General features: G+C 48.0%; 1 protein-coding gene across 1 annotated transcript in view; it reads left to right on the forward strand.

Annotated features, from left to right (window-relative positions):
* The first annotated feature begins 154 nt into the window (after positions 1-154).
* Positions 155-17,664, forward strand: part of LOC135811780 (endoplasmic reticulum-Golgi intermediate compartment protein 3-like) — a 21,439-nt gene continuing 3,929 nt past the window's right edge. The window contains 13 exon segments of the mRNA XM_065325027.1: positions 155-480; positions 1,047-1,117; positions 3,044-3,131; positions 4,593-4,633; positions 5,361-5,439; positions 5,917-5,939; positions 6,560-6,718; positions 7,397-7,480; positions 8,100-8,157; positions 15,029-15,060; positions 15,802-15,898; positions 16,119-16,186; positions 17,126-17,201. Of these exon segments, the coding sequence (XP_065181099.1) occupies positions 384-480; positions 1,047-1,117; positions 3,044-3,131; positions 4,593-4,633; positions 5,361-5,439; positions 5,917-5,939; positions 6,560-6,718; positions 7,397-7,480; positions 8,100-8,157; positions 15,029-15,060; positions 15,802-15,898; positions 16,119-16,186; positions 17,126-17,201 (973 nt within the window). The 5' untranslated portion in view covers positions 155-383.

Here is a 17,664-nt window from a genome sequence, read left to right on the forward strand (position 1 = left end):
CGTCATGACATGTCGACAATGACTCAGTTACTGTTGCTATGTAGCATGTAGAATCTATGGTTACGAGTACGATCTTGTCATGGACAAGTCGTAAAAATAATTACGATTTTCATGTTACGATCCCTGGCCCCGGTATATACGTATGGGTACATGCAGTAATTATGCCTTGATGGTGTAGATGTGCGCATCTATGATTGATGTACGGTCTTTCTGACTTTGAAAAACAATAATTTTTGTTTCAATCTTTGACTCAGTTTGAGTGTATGATCTGAACTCAGAAGGGGGCGAACCATATTCAGAACAAAACTTCTCATTTCTGTATAACAATTATGTGTGAGTGATAGCTCGATTCGTTTCTCAAGCTGCTAACAAACTCTTGAGCCATGGCAGGAGCGGACTTGCTGGGAAAACTTCGTCGCTTCGACGCCTACCCGAAGACACTTGAGGACTTCAGAGTGAAGACATTTTCAGGTGGTGCCCGTAAGTGGACTATTGTAATATTTATTAATAATGTAGGTAGTAGAATGTCCAGCTTATCTATAGTTTCTATCATTATGCTTGATGAGGCGATTCCGTGTAAGTTCCACAAAGTTTTGAGAAAAGAAATGCTTAGCTTTGCACCGCCGTATGCTGTAACCAAGGCCAGAAATGGACCATATCATGTGTCACTCAGGCCATAGTTATTGGCTGTAGCTTACCTAGAAGATACTCATGTAGCTGATCTCTCAACCATGACTTTCAGACACACCCAATGCGTGTATATACAACACGGTAATTCAGTTTTAGAATTTGTTGTAGTGGTTGCCATGCCAGCGGCAGTGCTGCAGCTAGCCCGACTTTTCTTTGAATATCTAGGCCGCAATTGTCATTTCACTAGACTTGATTGTGCGCGCGCATGCGTGTGGGTGGTGGTGGTGGTGGTGGTGGTGTGTGTGTGTGTGTGTGTGTGTGTGTGTGTGTGTGTATGTGTGTGTGTGTGTGTGTGTGTGTGTGTGTGTGTGTGTGTGCATGGTATCACGCTGCGTTCTGTATTGTCGCTGCCGCAGTAACGTTTGTCACGGGCGTGCTCATGATTGTGCTGTTTGTGGCGGAACTTCGCTACTACCTAGCTACCGAAGTAAGTTATCCTCAAGATCATTTCGGACTGCGTTTAGTAGGCGCTCGTATCAATTGAATTCAATTCCATCATGTAGAAGGCAAACGATCATGTACAATGCTGCCCAGAGAAATCCAACCTCAAGAATAAAATAGCACCGGGCGCTGCACAGCCCTAGCACTAAAACGTTAAAACACTGTTCTGTGCACTTCTACTTTATTCATGAGGTTGGATTTCTCTGGCCAGCACTGTACATGTCTTTTGAACTCTTTTCGTTGTCACCTTTGCATGGGGTGGTGGACGATACTGTTGCTTGCAGTATGTTTCCGTGCCTGAATTTGAAGCTCCGTTTTCTAGTTTCGAGGATCTGTCTCCACCACCGGCACCACAGTCGCACTGCACACGCTTCTGGCTGAGCAGCTGGAACGCGATGTGTGCGTTCAGCAGCTGAAACGTGTTGTGTGCGTTCAGCAGCATTCAGCTGAAACGTGTTGTGTGCGTTCAGCAGCATTCAGCTGAAATGTGTTGTGTGCGTTCAGCAGCATTCAGCTGACCGTCTGGTCGCGCTGCGTTCCGTTGTCCAGCACTAAATACAGTCAGACCTCGCTTACCCGATCCTCTCTTATCCAGATTCCTCGCCATCCGGAAGAAAGTAGCTGGTTACAGATTTACAGCATACGTGATGCATCCAACATCAGCGGTACTCATGTTCGGTTATCCGGTTCCCTCGCCTATCCGGAGATTTTTTTGTGGAAAACGGATGTGCGCTGTTAAGCGAGGTCTCTCTGTACGTGTACTAGTACTGTACTGTCAACCTTGCAAATAGTGACCCTTTCTCATGCATGAAAACAGCGTCGGTAGTAGCGCGTTTTCGTCACTCCTGAGGTTGAACGTATGCAGTGTAGTGGACCCTGGGTCTGAAGGTTGTGTCGTGTTTGCTAGTTGTTGTTAAAACCGAGCTCGCTATAGTGTAAGCCCATTGCGCATTGCCGAACATGGAAGGCGTGTGCAATGCATGCTAGTACGCTGGGATGTGCAATGCACTGCTTTAACGCCCCAGCTAGACGACCATGCCCAGGCGGCCGTGTGAGCGGTGACCGTTTATGGCACAAAAATTACGTCATTGCGCAATGGGTTCATTCACGCGGCTGACGGTACCGGAATTGCTGGTGTGGCAGAATGTGCAATGGTTAGCACAATTGATACCGACAGGCAATGGCCGCATGTTTACCGCATTTCCACGAATATTATTATGTCGCACCCTTTTACACAAAATAGCAAGGGTAAGAAAGGGGTGCGACTTACCATCGAGCATGACTTACTACTGAAGTGAATATACACGTGTTGAGTGTGCAAGCCAACAGGTAGCCTTCCAACTTGGAACGTTCCGAGTGTAAAAAGTAACGTCAGACAGGGGAAGGTGAGCGCGCTCCAGGCGAGAACAAGTTGACGGTCACAGCGAACTACGAATGCTGGCCACGGCGCGAAATGACGACGAAAACGAAGGACCACGGCACCTCGTCGAAAGCCCTTCAGTCGGTCTTGTGCTAACTGCTGTACACTCTGAATCACCAGTGCTTAGGTTATATCAGTGTCGGACTGCTACGGACGAGGAATGTTGTGTAATTGAAAGGCCGAATGGTACCGCTCACCACGATATAGAGACATTTGGTCCTGTCTATTTACTTTTAAAAGTATATAATCCTTGGTCCTCGATCCAAGTCTAGAGGTGTTTTCAGTCTCTCTGATCACTTTCATGGATCCGTTGTTTTGAGACAAACACACCTAGCTTACTCTTTTTTGGGGCTCGTGCACGGCTGGAAAGTTAGTTGTTTGATTTCGCTGTTTGAGCTTGTGACTCACGACCAAATGTCCTCGTCCTAGGGTACTATTCAAGAATCGTGCCAAGCCTCTCATAACTGTTTCCGTGCTCATTGTGTCTGTTAGGTGAAGCCTGAGCTCTTTGTGGACTCCTCTCACGGGCAGAAGATCAAGATCAATGTTGACGTATCGTTTCCTAAGCTGCCTTGTCTATGTGAGTAGGTTGTGTGTGTATGTGTGTGTGTGTGTGTGGGGGGGGGGGGGGGGTAGGTGTGCTTGCGTTCGCGAGTGCGTGCGTTTGTGTGGGTGGGTGTTTGTGTTTGTGTCTGTCTCCCTAGAGCTACCCGGTGTCTTTGAGTAGGCCTGAGTGTGATAGCATAGTGTGTCTCTCTCTCTCTAGAGCTACCCTGCGTCTTTGAGTAACTCTGAGTGTGATGGCATAGTGTGTCTGTCTCTCTACAGCTACCCTGCGTTTTTTGTTGCAATATGAGAACCCCCGACACAAGCTTAAATCACACGAGGTCATTTTCTCTTTCTTACTGACCGGTTTCATCTTTTTGGTAAAGAATCATCAGAGTGAAAGGAGAAAAGAAAATACATAGTATTAGTAGGGCCAACTCGCTTGGCCAAAACTAACTATGACACAAGTGGACCCATCAAAGCCGCTGGGAGCCCAAAGAGGCACAGGGGTAGGGGTAATTGAATAATATATTATTGTGATCATGAAAGCATGCAAATGTGAAAGGTGCCGTGTTTGGACTATAGTATAAATTTATTATAATACAGTACACGGGAAGTTTTGGCAGTGTCCAAATTTGGACACTGCCAAAACTTCCCGTGTACTGTATTATAATAAATGTATACTGTAGTCCAAACACGGCACCGATCACATTGGCATGCTTTCATGATCACAATACAATTACCCCTACCCCTGTGCCTCTTTGGGCTCCCAGCGGCTTTGATGGGTCCACTTGTGTCATAGTTAGTTTTGGCCAAGCGAGGTGGCCCTACTATTATACTATGATTGTATTTTGTTTTCTCCTTTCACTCTGATGACTCTTTACCAAAAAGATGAAACCACCGATCTCTGCCATACAGTAAGATCGGGCGCCGAAGAACACCTCGCCGAAGAACACCTCGCCGAAGAACACCTCGCCGAAGAACACCCAGGCTGGAAAACCGGCAAAATTTAAGAACAGTCCAGGCTAGAATTATCAGATTTAAGAACACTTTTAAAATTTGGAACAATGTACATGTATGGGAGGTGAGTACATGTCATGTACACGCGTAAACAGTAACTGCTACATGTATAGTCATTCCCATTTACGACACCCACTAGTTTAGAAGTACATGTACTACATTGCACTACATGTACATGACAAACGTCATGACGTCACTCGACTCGCCGCGCGCGTGTGAATAAGAACGGTCTGGCTAGAATCAAAAATTTAAGAACTTTCCTAGGCTGCGCTCGAGCCCCTGCGTTCTTCGGCGCCCGATCTTACTGTATGTTGTCCCAGCGGCAAGTTATGGATGGCTGCCTTACTTGGTGTGTGTGTGTGTGTGTGTGTGTGTGTGTGTGTGTGTGTGTCTCTCTCTCTCTCTCTCTCTCTCTCTCTCTCTCTCTCTTTTTCTCTCTCTCTTTTTCTCTCTCTCTTTTTCTCTCTCTGTGCAGTTCTGAGTATAGACGTAATGGACGTATCCGGTGAACAGCAGGTTAGTGCGGTGGGGCCGTCAGTCGGGCTCCATGTTGACGGTGTTGTTGCTCGCAAACACTGTCAGGCAGAAGTTTGTTGCTACCGTCTTGTGTGAATGTGCTGGTGGGCTTGTGCTAGTGGTCTATTGCTGCTGGCTGTGTACTTGTGTGGTCTGTGGTGGTAGTTTTGTTTTGCTGGTCTTGTGTTGGTGGTCATGTGCTGCTGGTCTTGTGTATTGTAGTTGATGAGCACAACTGAGCACATGTCCAGCACATGCTCGGCACATGATTGGCATAATCTCAGCACATGTCCAGCACATGCTCGGCACATGATCGGCATAATCTCAGCACATGCCCGGCACAATCTCGGCACATGCTCAGCACATGCCCAGCACTCCACTGTTGTGCCTTTCTCATGTGATCGTTTCCCTTTGATATGTCTCAGGGCTAGGTCTTAGGAATACGCAGATTTTCCATCTTGAGTGACAGGCTTCAAGTGGTATGAAATGCCAAGTACAGCAGGACTTTGTAACCAACGCAGCGGACCTGTTTAGTGGGAATGCTCGACTTGCTGGTGATGTGTTTGTCCAAACACGTTTGGAAGCCTTCTTGCAAATAGAGTGCCTTCTTTCTTGTGCGTGTGTGTGTATGTATGTACATGGTGTGTATGTGTGGGGGGGGGGGGGGCATGTGTGGGCACGTGTATGTGCACGCATGTGCACATTTCTCGATATGTTTCTGTATCAGATTGATGTGACACCTAATTTAATCAAGAAAAGGATACCACCACCGGATGTTATTCTAGATGGCGCCACCGAAGAACCAGGTAATATACACATTCTGTGATGGCCTCTGAGAAGGGTGGCGGTCCTCACATATAGCACCGTATTCTTTATGTGCGAGTGAATGCAAGTGCAAGTATATGATTGTACTCGTTTTCGGTGTGCCACTTGCTGTACCCAGATATGGTTTTGCATTTTGGAGGGGGGGGGGGGGGGGAATGCTGTGTATGCACTGCTGCTTGGTCTGTCAAGTGTGATTGTCAATAGTGCTGTGTGTGTGTGGGGGGGGGGGGGGGGGATGCGTGTGTGTTTATGTATATGTTTGTGTATTCGGGGAAGCATGCCTGTTGATTCAGCTCGGGTGCTAACGCTGCTTCGTTTGCTGCTGCTGCTGCTGCTGCTGCTGCTGTTGTTGTTTCAAATCTTTTTTCTCACGATAGCCAGTGGCCAATAAGAGATGTTGTTGTTGTTGTTGTTGTTGTTGTTGTTGTTGTTGTTGTTTGCTTCTGTTCTTTCTACAGTTGAGATTGGCAAAGATGAAGGGGTATGTTGAGCACTCAGTACATAGCCCAATAGTCTATTGCAGATCTACTCTCGTTAGTGGATACCCCCGGGGTTTCGAACTGTTTGTCTTATAACCACCACCAGTATTATCTACTGTATCCGGACGTGAATGTATGCGTTTCAGGCGTCAGGGGATTTTTGATCATTGTCTACTTATGAGATTTGTCTCGTAGCCGATATTGTACTAACGAGGGTAGACCTTTATTCGGTGTTACTCAATCGTGCCTACAATCGCTAGCAAGGGACGCTATGCAGTCGCATGGCCTGCAACCACTGTGCACTTCTCACTCTCTCTCTCTCTCTCTCTCTCTCTCTCTCTCTCTCTCTCTCTCGCTCTCGCTCTCCTGCTGACATGAGCACTGCAGGGCTTCGTGTTTTGCTATGCCTGTGCATGGTGACCCTTTATTGGGGGGTCTCCTACTGAAGTGATGATCACTGCAAAGCAATGTGTCCCACTGTGCTTGTGCATGGTGACTTGTATCACTGAATGGCAACATGTTTCCCTGTGCATATTCACTTGTAGGGGGGGGGGGGGGGGTCTCCTACTGAAGTGTAATCACTGAATGGCAACTGTTCCTGTGTGCGCGTGTTGACTTGTAGAAGGCGGCGGCCAACGCGCCAGTCCTAGATCCGAATCGTTGCGAGAGCTGTTACGGAGCGGAGACGCCCGGTCTGACTTGCTGCAACAATTGCGACGACGTTCGCGAGGCGTACCGTCGCAAGGGATGGGCGTTCGTTGACCCGCAGACCATTGAGCAGGTAAGACTAGGTTTGCTGGTGTGTGCTGACTTTTATTTCTTTGACAACCAATCGTTCCTTGCCGGTGTTTGTTCTACAGTGCGTTTCAAAAATATAGACGGGCGATTGAAAAAAAACCCCGTAAAGGCCGATTCACAATACAACTTTCAACGGATGATGCCTAGTGGTTGGTAGTGTGAGGCGAGGGTAGGATACTAACACCGTAAAGCACAGCCAGAGCGCCCCCCACCACCTCGTCCTTTCGTGGTCGTGTTGTGGAGGTGGTGTCCTGTCTGTAGGCCATACGACACGAACCCTGTACACACACTGCCGTAGTGCAGTCAATCCGTGCTCAATTTACCTTTGGGCGTACACGAGCTCCACACAAAAACCTTCGTGAGTGTGACCTTAGTACACTATGGCGGAATCTCAAACCGGAAAAACTTCTTTGCATTCTGCCATACGATTTTCCTTTCCCTGGCTGTAAAATCAAGGTGGGGCGCTCTCGCGATACTTTATAGTAGTGATGAGCCTTGCAAACTAGCCTCCTCTCCCCCCATGTGTCTAGTCTTGTGATATGTCAACGATACTTTTAGTGTGCGTGCGTGTGTGTGTGTGTGTGGGGGGGGGGGGGCATGTGTGTGTATGTGTGTGTGTGTGTGTGTGTGTGTGTCTGTTCATGTCTATGTAACACACTAGTGCAAACGTGATGGCTGGAGTGACAAGCTGAAGGCACAGCACAACGAAGGCTGCCGTGTCCACGGCTTCTTGGAAGTCAATAAGGTCAGTGCTTGTGTGTGTGTGTATTTGTGTGTGTGCGTGCGTGCATGCATGTGTGCGCACGCGTGCATGTGTGTGTGTGTGTGCATGTGTGCACGTGTGTACCTATTGTCCCGTGGTGGACAGCAACTAGCTGGTTAGTATCACCTTCACTTTGACCGGTAAAATAGCGAAATGCTGGAACTGCTGGCCGATGATCTGAATGTACTTTGTCTTGAAGATAGTCAATGGTCACTTGTTAGTGTGATTGCATAGATACTATGACGCAATGTTCCTCTGGAAAACGACCAGCTGGCTTGGGCTGATTGATGTATACCACCCGGATGCTCTTAGTCGCAAAGTGTACAATCCGATACACCGCGGCGTCAATCTCCTCGATAACTCTGTATGCAGGGGCGTCGCAAGGTCTTCAGCATTGGTACGACTATGAAAAGGCGGGTGCCTTGCCCATGACATTGTTAAGAAAATTGGGCCCGGATAGCCTATATTTCATAATTTTCATTGCTTCCAGTACAGGATACAATTACTGCCACACCCGTTCTGACGCCCCTGGTATAGCCCTGTCCGGACCATGGCTAATGAAGGTTCTGTGTCCAACCCGGCTTGTTGTTGTCCATTGCAGGTGGCTGGCAACTTTCACTTTGCCCCAGGAAAGAGTTTCCAGCAACACCATGTGCATGGTATGTATGTATGTGTGTGTTTGTGTGAACTGTGATTGTGTTATGTCCGCCTTTACCACGCGTAATGTTCTTGATCGCATCCCGCCAGCAGGTAATCTCTGAGGTGTCCCAGCGTTCCAGCCCGGTCGAAAGGATTCCACGATAAGCTCTTAGTCATCGCTTCAATCGGAATTGACGCATGCGCGGGTCGTGCTGCGTGCAAGCCTAGCCGCATACGCCAAAGCAAAAAGTCCGCAGTCGGTCCCACCAACTTTCTTTTGCAGCACCAGATAGAGGACTTTTAGAGAGTTTTCATGCAGAGCAAACATTGCAAGAAGTCCACTGTCGCACCCGCCAACTTGCTTTTGCAGCACTGGGTGCAGCATCGCTAAGCATGCTACTGCCATGCAAGGCTGACCCATCTTCCCTGGAAAGGCCCTTCATGGGAGATTCTTGTGTCTCTAGCGAAAGTTTCTCAATTTACAGTAATCGGATTATAGCAATCCTCTGGCAAAGTGGCATCTCGCGGAAACGGCGTCATCTTTCCTTTCTTAAGGCAATCTCTTAGGTGTTCCCGCGCTTATGCCCGGTCGAAAGGATTCCGTGATAAGCTCTTAGTCGTCGCTTCAATCTTGACACATGTGCGGGTCATGCTGCATGCAAGCTCAACGGGGTACACCAGAGCAAGAAGTCCACAGTCGGACCTACCAACTTGCTTTTGCAGCACTGGGTGCAGCATCGCTAAGCATGCTACTGCCATACAAGCCTGACCCATCTTCCCTGGAAAGGACATCCATGGGAGATTCTTGTGCCTCTACCCCTTCGGAAAGATCTGCATCATTCCTCTCCCGTGGAAGCTTCTTGTGTCTCTCTGCCTTCAGAAAGATCTCGTCCGTCTTCCATCCAATCGTCATCCACACCCCTGCACCTTCATGTGACTCTTGATTATGGTTCTCCTGGGTGGCACATGTGGCGGTGTCTTTGTGGCGAGCCGATATGCACGACGACTCACCGGCAAGAAAGCAACGACATAATTTCTTATAATTGTCCCACCTGCCCTTTGACTTGCACTGGCATGACACTGCTGGCCGCCGTGGAGTTGATGATTTCCCGCGATTAAAAAGCCTACATGCCTCTCTCTCAGCGAAACCTTGGGACATGCATGCCAATCTAAGACGGTGACGCATAATTCTTCTGCGAAAAGCTCATGGTCATCCGCCCGGTGGTACGTTTGCAGTACGCCTGCACATGTTTTAATTCTGTAGGCTATTGGAAACCTCCACCACTGCGCCAGGAACCCTTTTAAATGCATCCACGCTTCCCCGGTCGATCCGGGGAACCCTGATACGGTAACTTTGAAGGACATGGCCTTTTTGCGCCTTGCGGAGTTGTACTTTTGGGACATTCGCTCTGCGTTGGCCCTGCTCCTCAGGAGACTTGCAAATATTCCTGCTTGCATCGACAATGGCGGGGCTAGCACTGGCCACAGACCCTGATCCACCGCCTTGAGGTCATGTATGCATTTCCAAACCATGGCGCCATTGAAGTGAGACTCAGTTGCTTCTTGAGCCTTGGCCCGAATCCACTCAATCCTAGCCGAGTCCACCGCGCCGCGTGCCCTTGCCCTGGCTGCCTTAAACTCGCAATAGGACGGGGTATCGCGCTGCTGACCATGGTACACCCAGGAATTGTAAGCAGCATTGCGGTCGTTCAGAATTGGCTGTAGCGTAGGCATTGCCTCGCGAAACCAGTCCGGTTGATAACGTTTAGCATGGCCGAGCGTAGCAGATGCGACCAGGTCCGGTGTGGACTCGATAACAGACCACTTGCTGTCCACGTCGGCGTCCTCTTGCCATTATTGTGTCAGTTCTTCCTCAATAGTTGCCTGATATATCTCCGCAGGTGTGGGTTCTTTCGTCTCCGCATGGGTAGGCCACACCCTCAGTTGCGCGACATCGTATCGCCGGGGGGGGGGGGGGGGGGGGGTGCGTTTCCGCCGCTGCACTTTGAAGGCCGCAGCCTGCAGTTGTCAAGAGGCAACACACACGCATACACGCACACATGCTCACATCTCTACGTATGCTTACACACAGGCTTACATTGAATTCACTGGTAGAATCTCTACCATCAATTCCACAATACACAGAAGCAGACAAAATACAGCTCGTCAATGTGTTAAGCTGTGTTCACATCTGGCGCGTGTACGCGTGAAACCACGCGTTTGTGCGTATTTTTGCTGGCTTTTGGGGCGTCATGCGTACGGAAACACTGAAATGGAAATTCCAACATGTTGGAATTTTCACCGGAAAAATTCGGTGGAGATTTATTTTCGGTAACTTCGGTACAAGAATTTAAACTCGGATACTGAGCCAGTAATAAATGTAAAAAAGAGAAGAATCACATGAAAACGAGTTATGCAGCAACTATCCACGACTGGAACAAGAACAGTCAGAAAGTGTGATAATAGGGCACAAAACTGACAGGCTACTGGGACATTCAGCGACCCGAGACCTAGCTCTTGCACATCTCCAGTGCGCAAACCAACACAGCCTTCCAACTATTACTTGGAAGGTTCATGGTTGTTACAGCCGTGGATAGTTGCTGCATAACTCGTTGTAACTTCGGTACAAGTAATTTTTACCTGAAATATAACGCGACCTAAAATTCAACAATGCCATGCCACACAGTGTGTAGAAGGCATTTTTGGATCTGGAAAACTGGTTTAGCGAAGTTCTCGCGCTACCGAACCGTTGATTTTGGGAAATACTGAAAATATTGCACCGCCGAAAATTCCGGTTTTGCAGTAGCCTCTTGAGACTGTGGCATTGCGCCTGCTCCACTAGGCCTTGGGACTGGGGATGTCCAGCACGTCCTGTAATCACCAGGGTCTCCCCAGGCCACGTGTCGAGGACATTGCCAACGATTTTGTTAACAAACTCACGCACTCTGTCACGGTGATGTGACACCTGTGCCATCTGACTGCGAGTGGCTAACTGAGGACAAGCAGATGCTGTGGTACGAGTCCAATGTCATACTTACTTGTGAAGAAGCCAATGCCCTGCAAGAAGCCACTGCATCCCAAACAACAAGTGAACTCTGGAGGAATGAACGAAAGAAGCGTATTACAGCTTCCATTGCCCATACTGTAGCTCATCGACGACCTCAGACTGACCCGTCATCCCTCATAAAAACTATCATTGATCGGCCGGCGTTCACCACTCCTGCAACCAGATGGGGGATTGATCATGAAGAAGAGGCACGATGTGCCTACGTAGCCCACCAAGCCAAGTCTGGCAAGCTGATAGATGTTGTTGCATGTGGCTTATTTGTGCATGCTGATGAATGCTGGTTTGGTGCCAGTCCCGATGGCATTGTTAGGGATGGTGATACATCACTTTTGCTCGAGATTAAATGCCCGTTTGTTGCTAGAGACCAAAGTCTAGCAGAGGTAGCTGGGTCTACTGCATCATTTTGTTTGTCCAACAAGGATGGTGTGCTTTCTCTCAAAACAACACATGCCTACTATACACAAGTGCAAATGCAGCTCTTTGCTGCAGGCCTTCAATTTTGTGACTTTGTAGTGTGGTCTCCCTGCAATGATCTTTTTGTTGAGCGCATTTCATTTTGTGAAGTGCATGTCAAGAAAACTCTCGCAGCTTGCCGAACATTTTATTTTGATCATGTTCTCCCGAAACTGGCTCTGTGATCAAGTTTCTTGGTAATAGATATATTCCTCGTCATCTGAGATGACCATTGCTCACTTTGCTCCAGTTCCTGTAGTCTTGACTGTTTACATTCTTCCCTGATTTGTGGCAATCTTTTCTTCTGTAAGTGTGTCTGAACTGTTCTATACGCTGCACTCTATGTTCTTTATTATAGCTTTTTCTGTTCTGCCCTGTTCTGTAGCTCCTTCTTGATATAAACGCCGTGATTAGATGGTGGATAGTTCCATCAGCTACCGGCTTCCTGCATTTGTACATGATTAGGTAGTGTTGTATACATGTACCCAAGACAGTGGAACTCTGCTGTAAACAGTGCGTTATAGTAAATTATACTGCCATTACTGGTAACCACTACAAAAAACGGCACGTACAACTGGTTTACAATAGCTCGCCATTCCGTGTTACAACGGAGTTCAAAAAGGCATGAACGTTACATGAGTATTCGTATTTACTTCAAAGTAAGCGGCACTTGCAGCAGTCACAGGCCACATTTCCTACCTGGTGAACAGCACAAACAGACAAATAGGAGCATCACTACTTCTACTTCGAAGTACGAAGTCCTGAGTGAAATAAGCATCATTGTGTAGGGGCACCATTACTCACAACATAACACAAAGAAAAGAGGGGAAGAAAATACCGAGGCCACGTAGGAATATCGGCATGCGCAAAAAGCTTTCAACAGAGCGGCCTGGTCATAAAGCAAGAATTACATAGACGCCCATCTTCATCATCATTCTGACACATATGGTGGTAGCGTGAGTTACAAGACCTACAAACTCTAAGAAGTGGGCCATCTGAGCGCTTGCAAAACAAACATACGGGAGTGGTCACATAGGCAGCAGCGGCTACAGAAGAAGATGGCACGCTGATAGCAGCAGCAGTAGCAGCTACAGGAGATGGCACGTTCGTAGCAGCAGAAGTAGCAGCTACAGCAGATGACAACTTGGTAGCAGCGGAAGCAGCAGCAGAAGCAGTAATGGCAGGTGAAAGAAATGTGCCAGCTGAAACAGCCACTGCAGAAATGTTTGCATCTGGTGATATCTGGGCAACTTCTGCAGCAGAGGAAAAGTGTGCAGACTGTGTCGATGGCTTACTAACAGGCGGAGGTACCAGGGGCTCCATGTAGTTAGTGAGGAATGCACACACAAATATGATCTGCTCAGCCAAAGGGCACAACACGGAAGATAAGAAGTGAGTTATCCTGAAGTTCTTGATCCTTTCCATTGCTCTCTCCACATGAATACGCACGCTAGCAATACGCCGAGTTTCGATCACCTCTTCTTCATCAAGCTGATCTCGAGAACCAAGAAACGGGGGTATGTTGAGATCGACACCCTCCGGTAGCAGATCGGCAATGTCGAAACCACGGTCGGCCATGATGGCATCACCCTTCTCCATCAACTTCATTAGCCCACTTCGCTTTGTCAGTTTCTTATCAGAAATGCGCCCGCCATAAAGAGGAGACAGAAACGATATTGCACCGGTAGGTGTCACACCAACTAACAGTTTGAAAGTGTTCCTGTTTTTGTAATTCGACCAGGTGGCTGCTTGTACAGTTGGGTTGGCTGGCTTCTCAATGGGAAACTCTGTTGCGTCAATAATTACCCGGGTGCGTGGGTACTTGTCTTTGAAGACGTCGGGCATGTAGCGATCAATCAGAGCCCGGCTCGGCCAAATGTCCACTTCTTTCATAGAGAAGTACATGCAACGAATGTACGTTGAAAATATTCGGGACACCGTGGATTGATCTATTCCGAATCACAGTGCTAAATCTGACTCAGGGAAAGCATGCCGAAGTTTGACAAGGGTCAATAGCAACTCGTCTTCATACGCCAATGCTCTTCGTCTGCCACGGCTGTCCTGGCCAAGGAAATCAGCTGGCACTTTAGTAGCAAAGCACATGTCTTGACATCCACACCGCAACTGATCCAGCAACAAGTCAAACGCCAGAGAACTCAGGCCCGTGTAAAACAGTACAATCTTGTTGTCATGTCGGATGTTCGAGTAATGGAGTTGGCATTTCCGCAAAGCTTCTTCCGATTCATCCAAATTGTACAAGGCCTGCTCCAACTGGGACCGCAACTTAGCCACTTGTGCTTCCAAAGTCTTTATTTTGTTCTCTTGGAGAACGGGAACTTCACCATAATCATGGTCAGCTAAAAGTGTTGCAGCCTCAGGCACCGATTCATCTGTGACTGGTAAATCAACATCGTCATCAATATCAATCGCTTCAACGGGTCGACTGACTTCGCCTGTCGAAACACGGCTCTTCCTCTTCACTACGACGGCTTTGTCCAAGAAACGGGAAGGTGGCTCGTCCTCCGTCACAGGTCGACCACCAGGAAAGTGCACCCCACAGACATACGAGTTTCCAGAAAGAGGAGTGTTGACTCTTGGTATTTTGGCAAGCCACTCGGCCCTGATATGCCGGCGTCGATCCGAATCTTTAGGCAAACGATGAAAAGATACAGCTTTACAGACCTCTGCTGTTCCTCCGCAGCCAACACGAGCCAGGTCTGATCCACATAGACGACGCTTCACAAACACTTTTCGTCCTTGCGAGTTCGCATCATCAGACTCAAACAAACCAAACTTGCAGCTGCTTTTACGATTTGAGCAGCCAGGGACGATACAATGAGCGTTGCTTGGCATGATTGTGTCAGCTGCTTACTGATCTCTAACTAACTTGCTACTTATACACAACAGCAAACTGTGACAACCCTTGCCTTCCAAGAAGGAAATAAATGTCTTGCTTTGAGTTTGATTCTTCACCAACACAAAGGAAAAAAAATTGTACATTGTACTTCAGCCTCAGCAAACGCGAAGCAGGTACGTAGGGGTCTACGATCATCAGAGTTTCCACGCGTGCATGCATGAGACTGCATGCTGCGCTGCGTGGTGCAAGTACAGTGTCGAGGTCGTGAAGTTGCCCCGCACAAAAAACCGCGGGAAAATTATGCATAGGTGCCATTGAAGCCCTGCTTTGTGATAATTATGATAGTGTCACTGCTCTTATGTGTTGTGGTTTCTCTCTCTCTCTCCCTCTCTCTCTCTCTCTCTCTCTCTCTCTCTCTCTCTCTCTCTCTCTCTCTCTCTCTCTCTCTCTCTCTCTCCCTCTCCCTCTCCCTCCCACTCTCCCTCTCTCTCATGTCTTTTGTTTTACACCACAGTTCACGACTTACAGGCATTTGGTGGCAAGAAGGTAAGATACCCAGTTGTGTACTCAATCAGCTAATTCAGTTTTGTTTGCCACATTTCCCGAAGTTTTAGTCACAGATGCTTACAGTAAACTTCAAGGCCAAAAGGCGGTGCAGTGTGACTTACAATCGACCACGGCTTACTGCTGAAGTGAATTTATTTGTACACTATGGCAGGAAAATAGTGGTAGCGACCTTGAAAATGATTTTATAAGGCAGTTAGTTGCTCCCATACTGGAGCTCATGCTTTTCCCGCCGACCAGTGTGAGAGCAACCGACTTCTTTACTATGACTGGAACCTGAAAAATGGGGATGCCACTTGTAATCCAGTGGGACTTGTTTAGTCGGTAAAATACGATGTGTATTCTAAGTAGGCTGTAGCTGACACTGTGTGCTCTCAGTACTCTAAGACTACACAGCCACACTTGGCTAGTGGCAAACGGATTCTAAACTACACGGGGCCACATGCTGGCTACTGAGGACAAAGGATTCTAGATCACATGTTGGCTAATGGCGAAAAGGAAAGATCTACAATGGGATGAATTGTCCTTCTTTAGCTCTTTCAAGTTTGTGAAACAAACCATTGCATTTGTTCTTGTACCATGTGTGCCTTGCTGATGTTGCTGTGCGATTAATAACCTGCTCCCCAACTGGAGACTCCAATTTGTCTTCACTCTCCGGAGTTGTGTGATGTGTATTTGTGTTTGACCATCTGTCCTGTTGGTTTTCTTGCCCGCATTGCCCAGTTCAACTTGTCGCACTCCATCGATCGGTTGTCGTTTGGCACGGAGTTCCCTGGCCTGGTGAACCCGTTGGATGGGCACAAAGTGGAGCTTGAAGAATGTGAGTTTGGTGTGGTGAGGTACTAGACTTAGCTCTTTTCCACTTTTTGGATGCGTACGCGTGCGGGTGGGTGCGATGATGGGTGTGGGGGGGGGGGGGGGTGCACGCACGTGGGCTTGCGGGCGTGTGGGGGCTGGGGGAGGTTGAGTGTGTGTGCGGGTGTGATGTGTGTGGGTGGGTGTTCTCACTGCCTTTGCTTGATTTACTCTGTGCCTTGCAGTGGATGCTATCATGTTCCAGTACTTTGTGAAGGTGGTACCGACCTCCTATCACCGTCTCTCTGGCGAGGTCAGTGGCCACCTTGTATTCCACTATGCTGCTTTCCGTGAATTTTAAATCATTATGCACGTGGTATGGACTCTCCAGATCTCAGTCTGCTTTTAACCCTTTATGTACGGTGTGTACACGAATCGATCACATATGATCGATTCATGATCGATCCGTAAAACCTTCGTAACTCCATCATTTCTTGCCCGAATTCAACAATCGAAGGGTCTATTCGGTAGCGGAAACTCTAAGCTTTCCAATGCAACAATCGCCGAAGAGCTACGATGTACGAATCCAGAGATATCGCGTGCCGTATTCTTGTCTCAGCAAATTCAAATTTTTTATCGATCTCTTCGCCATTTTAGGGGAAAATCCCTTTTCGTGTGCTCTTTGACCAACTCAACACATGATAATGACGTAGTTGGCTGAAGTTTGAATCGCCTCGAAAAGATTTGAGCGTTCTGCGATAGAGGAGAGTGGAATGGCGTTGATGGGGAAATTTGCTCGCATATTGGGCTGGGAGACGACTTTGATGTGTTATTGCGCCTGATTTGTGGCAGCTAGTTGATGGAGCCTGGTATGCTGGCGTTGCTCTCGCCAGGAGCTTTCCAAAGAGCCCAAGATTGTGGAAATGGAGCGAAGGAGGCCAAAGTTATAGCCTGTTGAAGGTGAAAATTGTGCTGAAAATTCAAATTCTGCTTCATTCTGCGCTGGAAATCAGTACATAAAGGGTTAAACTGATCTTCAGCATTCACTAGTTGATCTTCAGCAATCTGTTTTAGTAAGATATGCTCATGCTTATGGTGTAGGTTTGTGTGTGGGTGTGCTGTGTGCTGTGTGTGCGTGTGTGTGTGTGCGCGTGTGTGCGTGCGCGCGCGTACGGGCGTGCATGTGTGTGTTCACATCTAGTGATATGATGATTGTGTAAATATGCTCACTGGCTGGTTTCTGTTCTGGCAGGTCCTGGCTACCAATCAGTTCTCTGTGACCAAGCATCAGAAGAAAGTCGGATTGGGCGGTGAATCTGGTCTGCCCGGTAAGGAGTTTTGTCTGTACGCGCACCGTATTTTTCCGGAGTATCAGCCACCCATTAGACACCAGTACCGGTAATTCACCCAAAACAGTCTTATACTAAGTCTTATACTACGATGATCAAAGTAACAGTGATAAATAAGGCCAATGTCTGTATTTCGTGACAGAAATCTGGGTAAGAATGTGTTGCTCCCTACATGGGAGCTCGCGGTTTTCCTGCCGACTTGAATTCTCACTTGACTCACTCACGACTGCCATCCAGAGCACACGAGAAGTCCATCGAACCGTCCACTCGGCAAACCTGCAAGAAAGCACCACTCCCTGCTCAATATTCAGTGTTTCGGGGAATTCACCTCTCATCAGTTGAGCTTGAGTAGGCTGAGGAAGATTGTGCCTGAAAAGCACCACTTATATAGCGCTCTCCAGGCACAAACATCACCAGGTATACAAACTTACAGACGCTCCCG

Source organism: Sycon ciliatum, chromosome 3, assembly GCF_964019385.1.
Source record: "Sycon ciliatum chromosome 3, ocSycCili1.1, whole genome shotgun sequence".
Taxonomy (NCBI): Eukaryota; Metazoa; Porifera; class Calcarea; order Leucosolenida; family Sycettidae; genus Sycon; species Sycon ciliatum.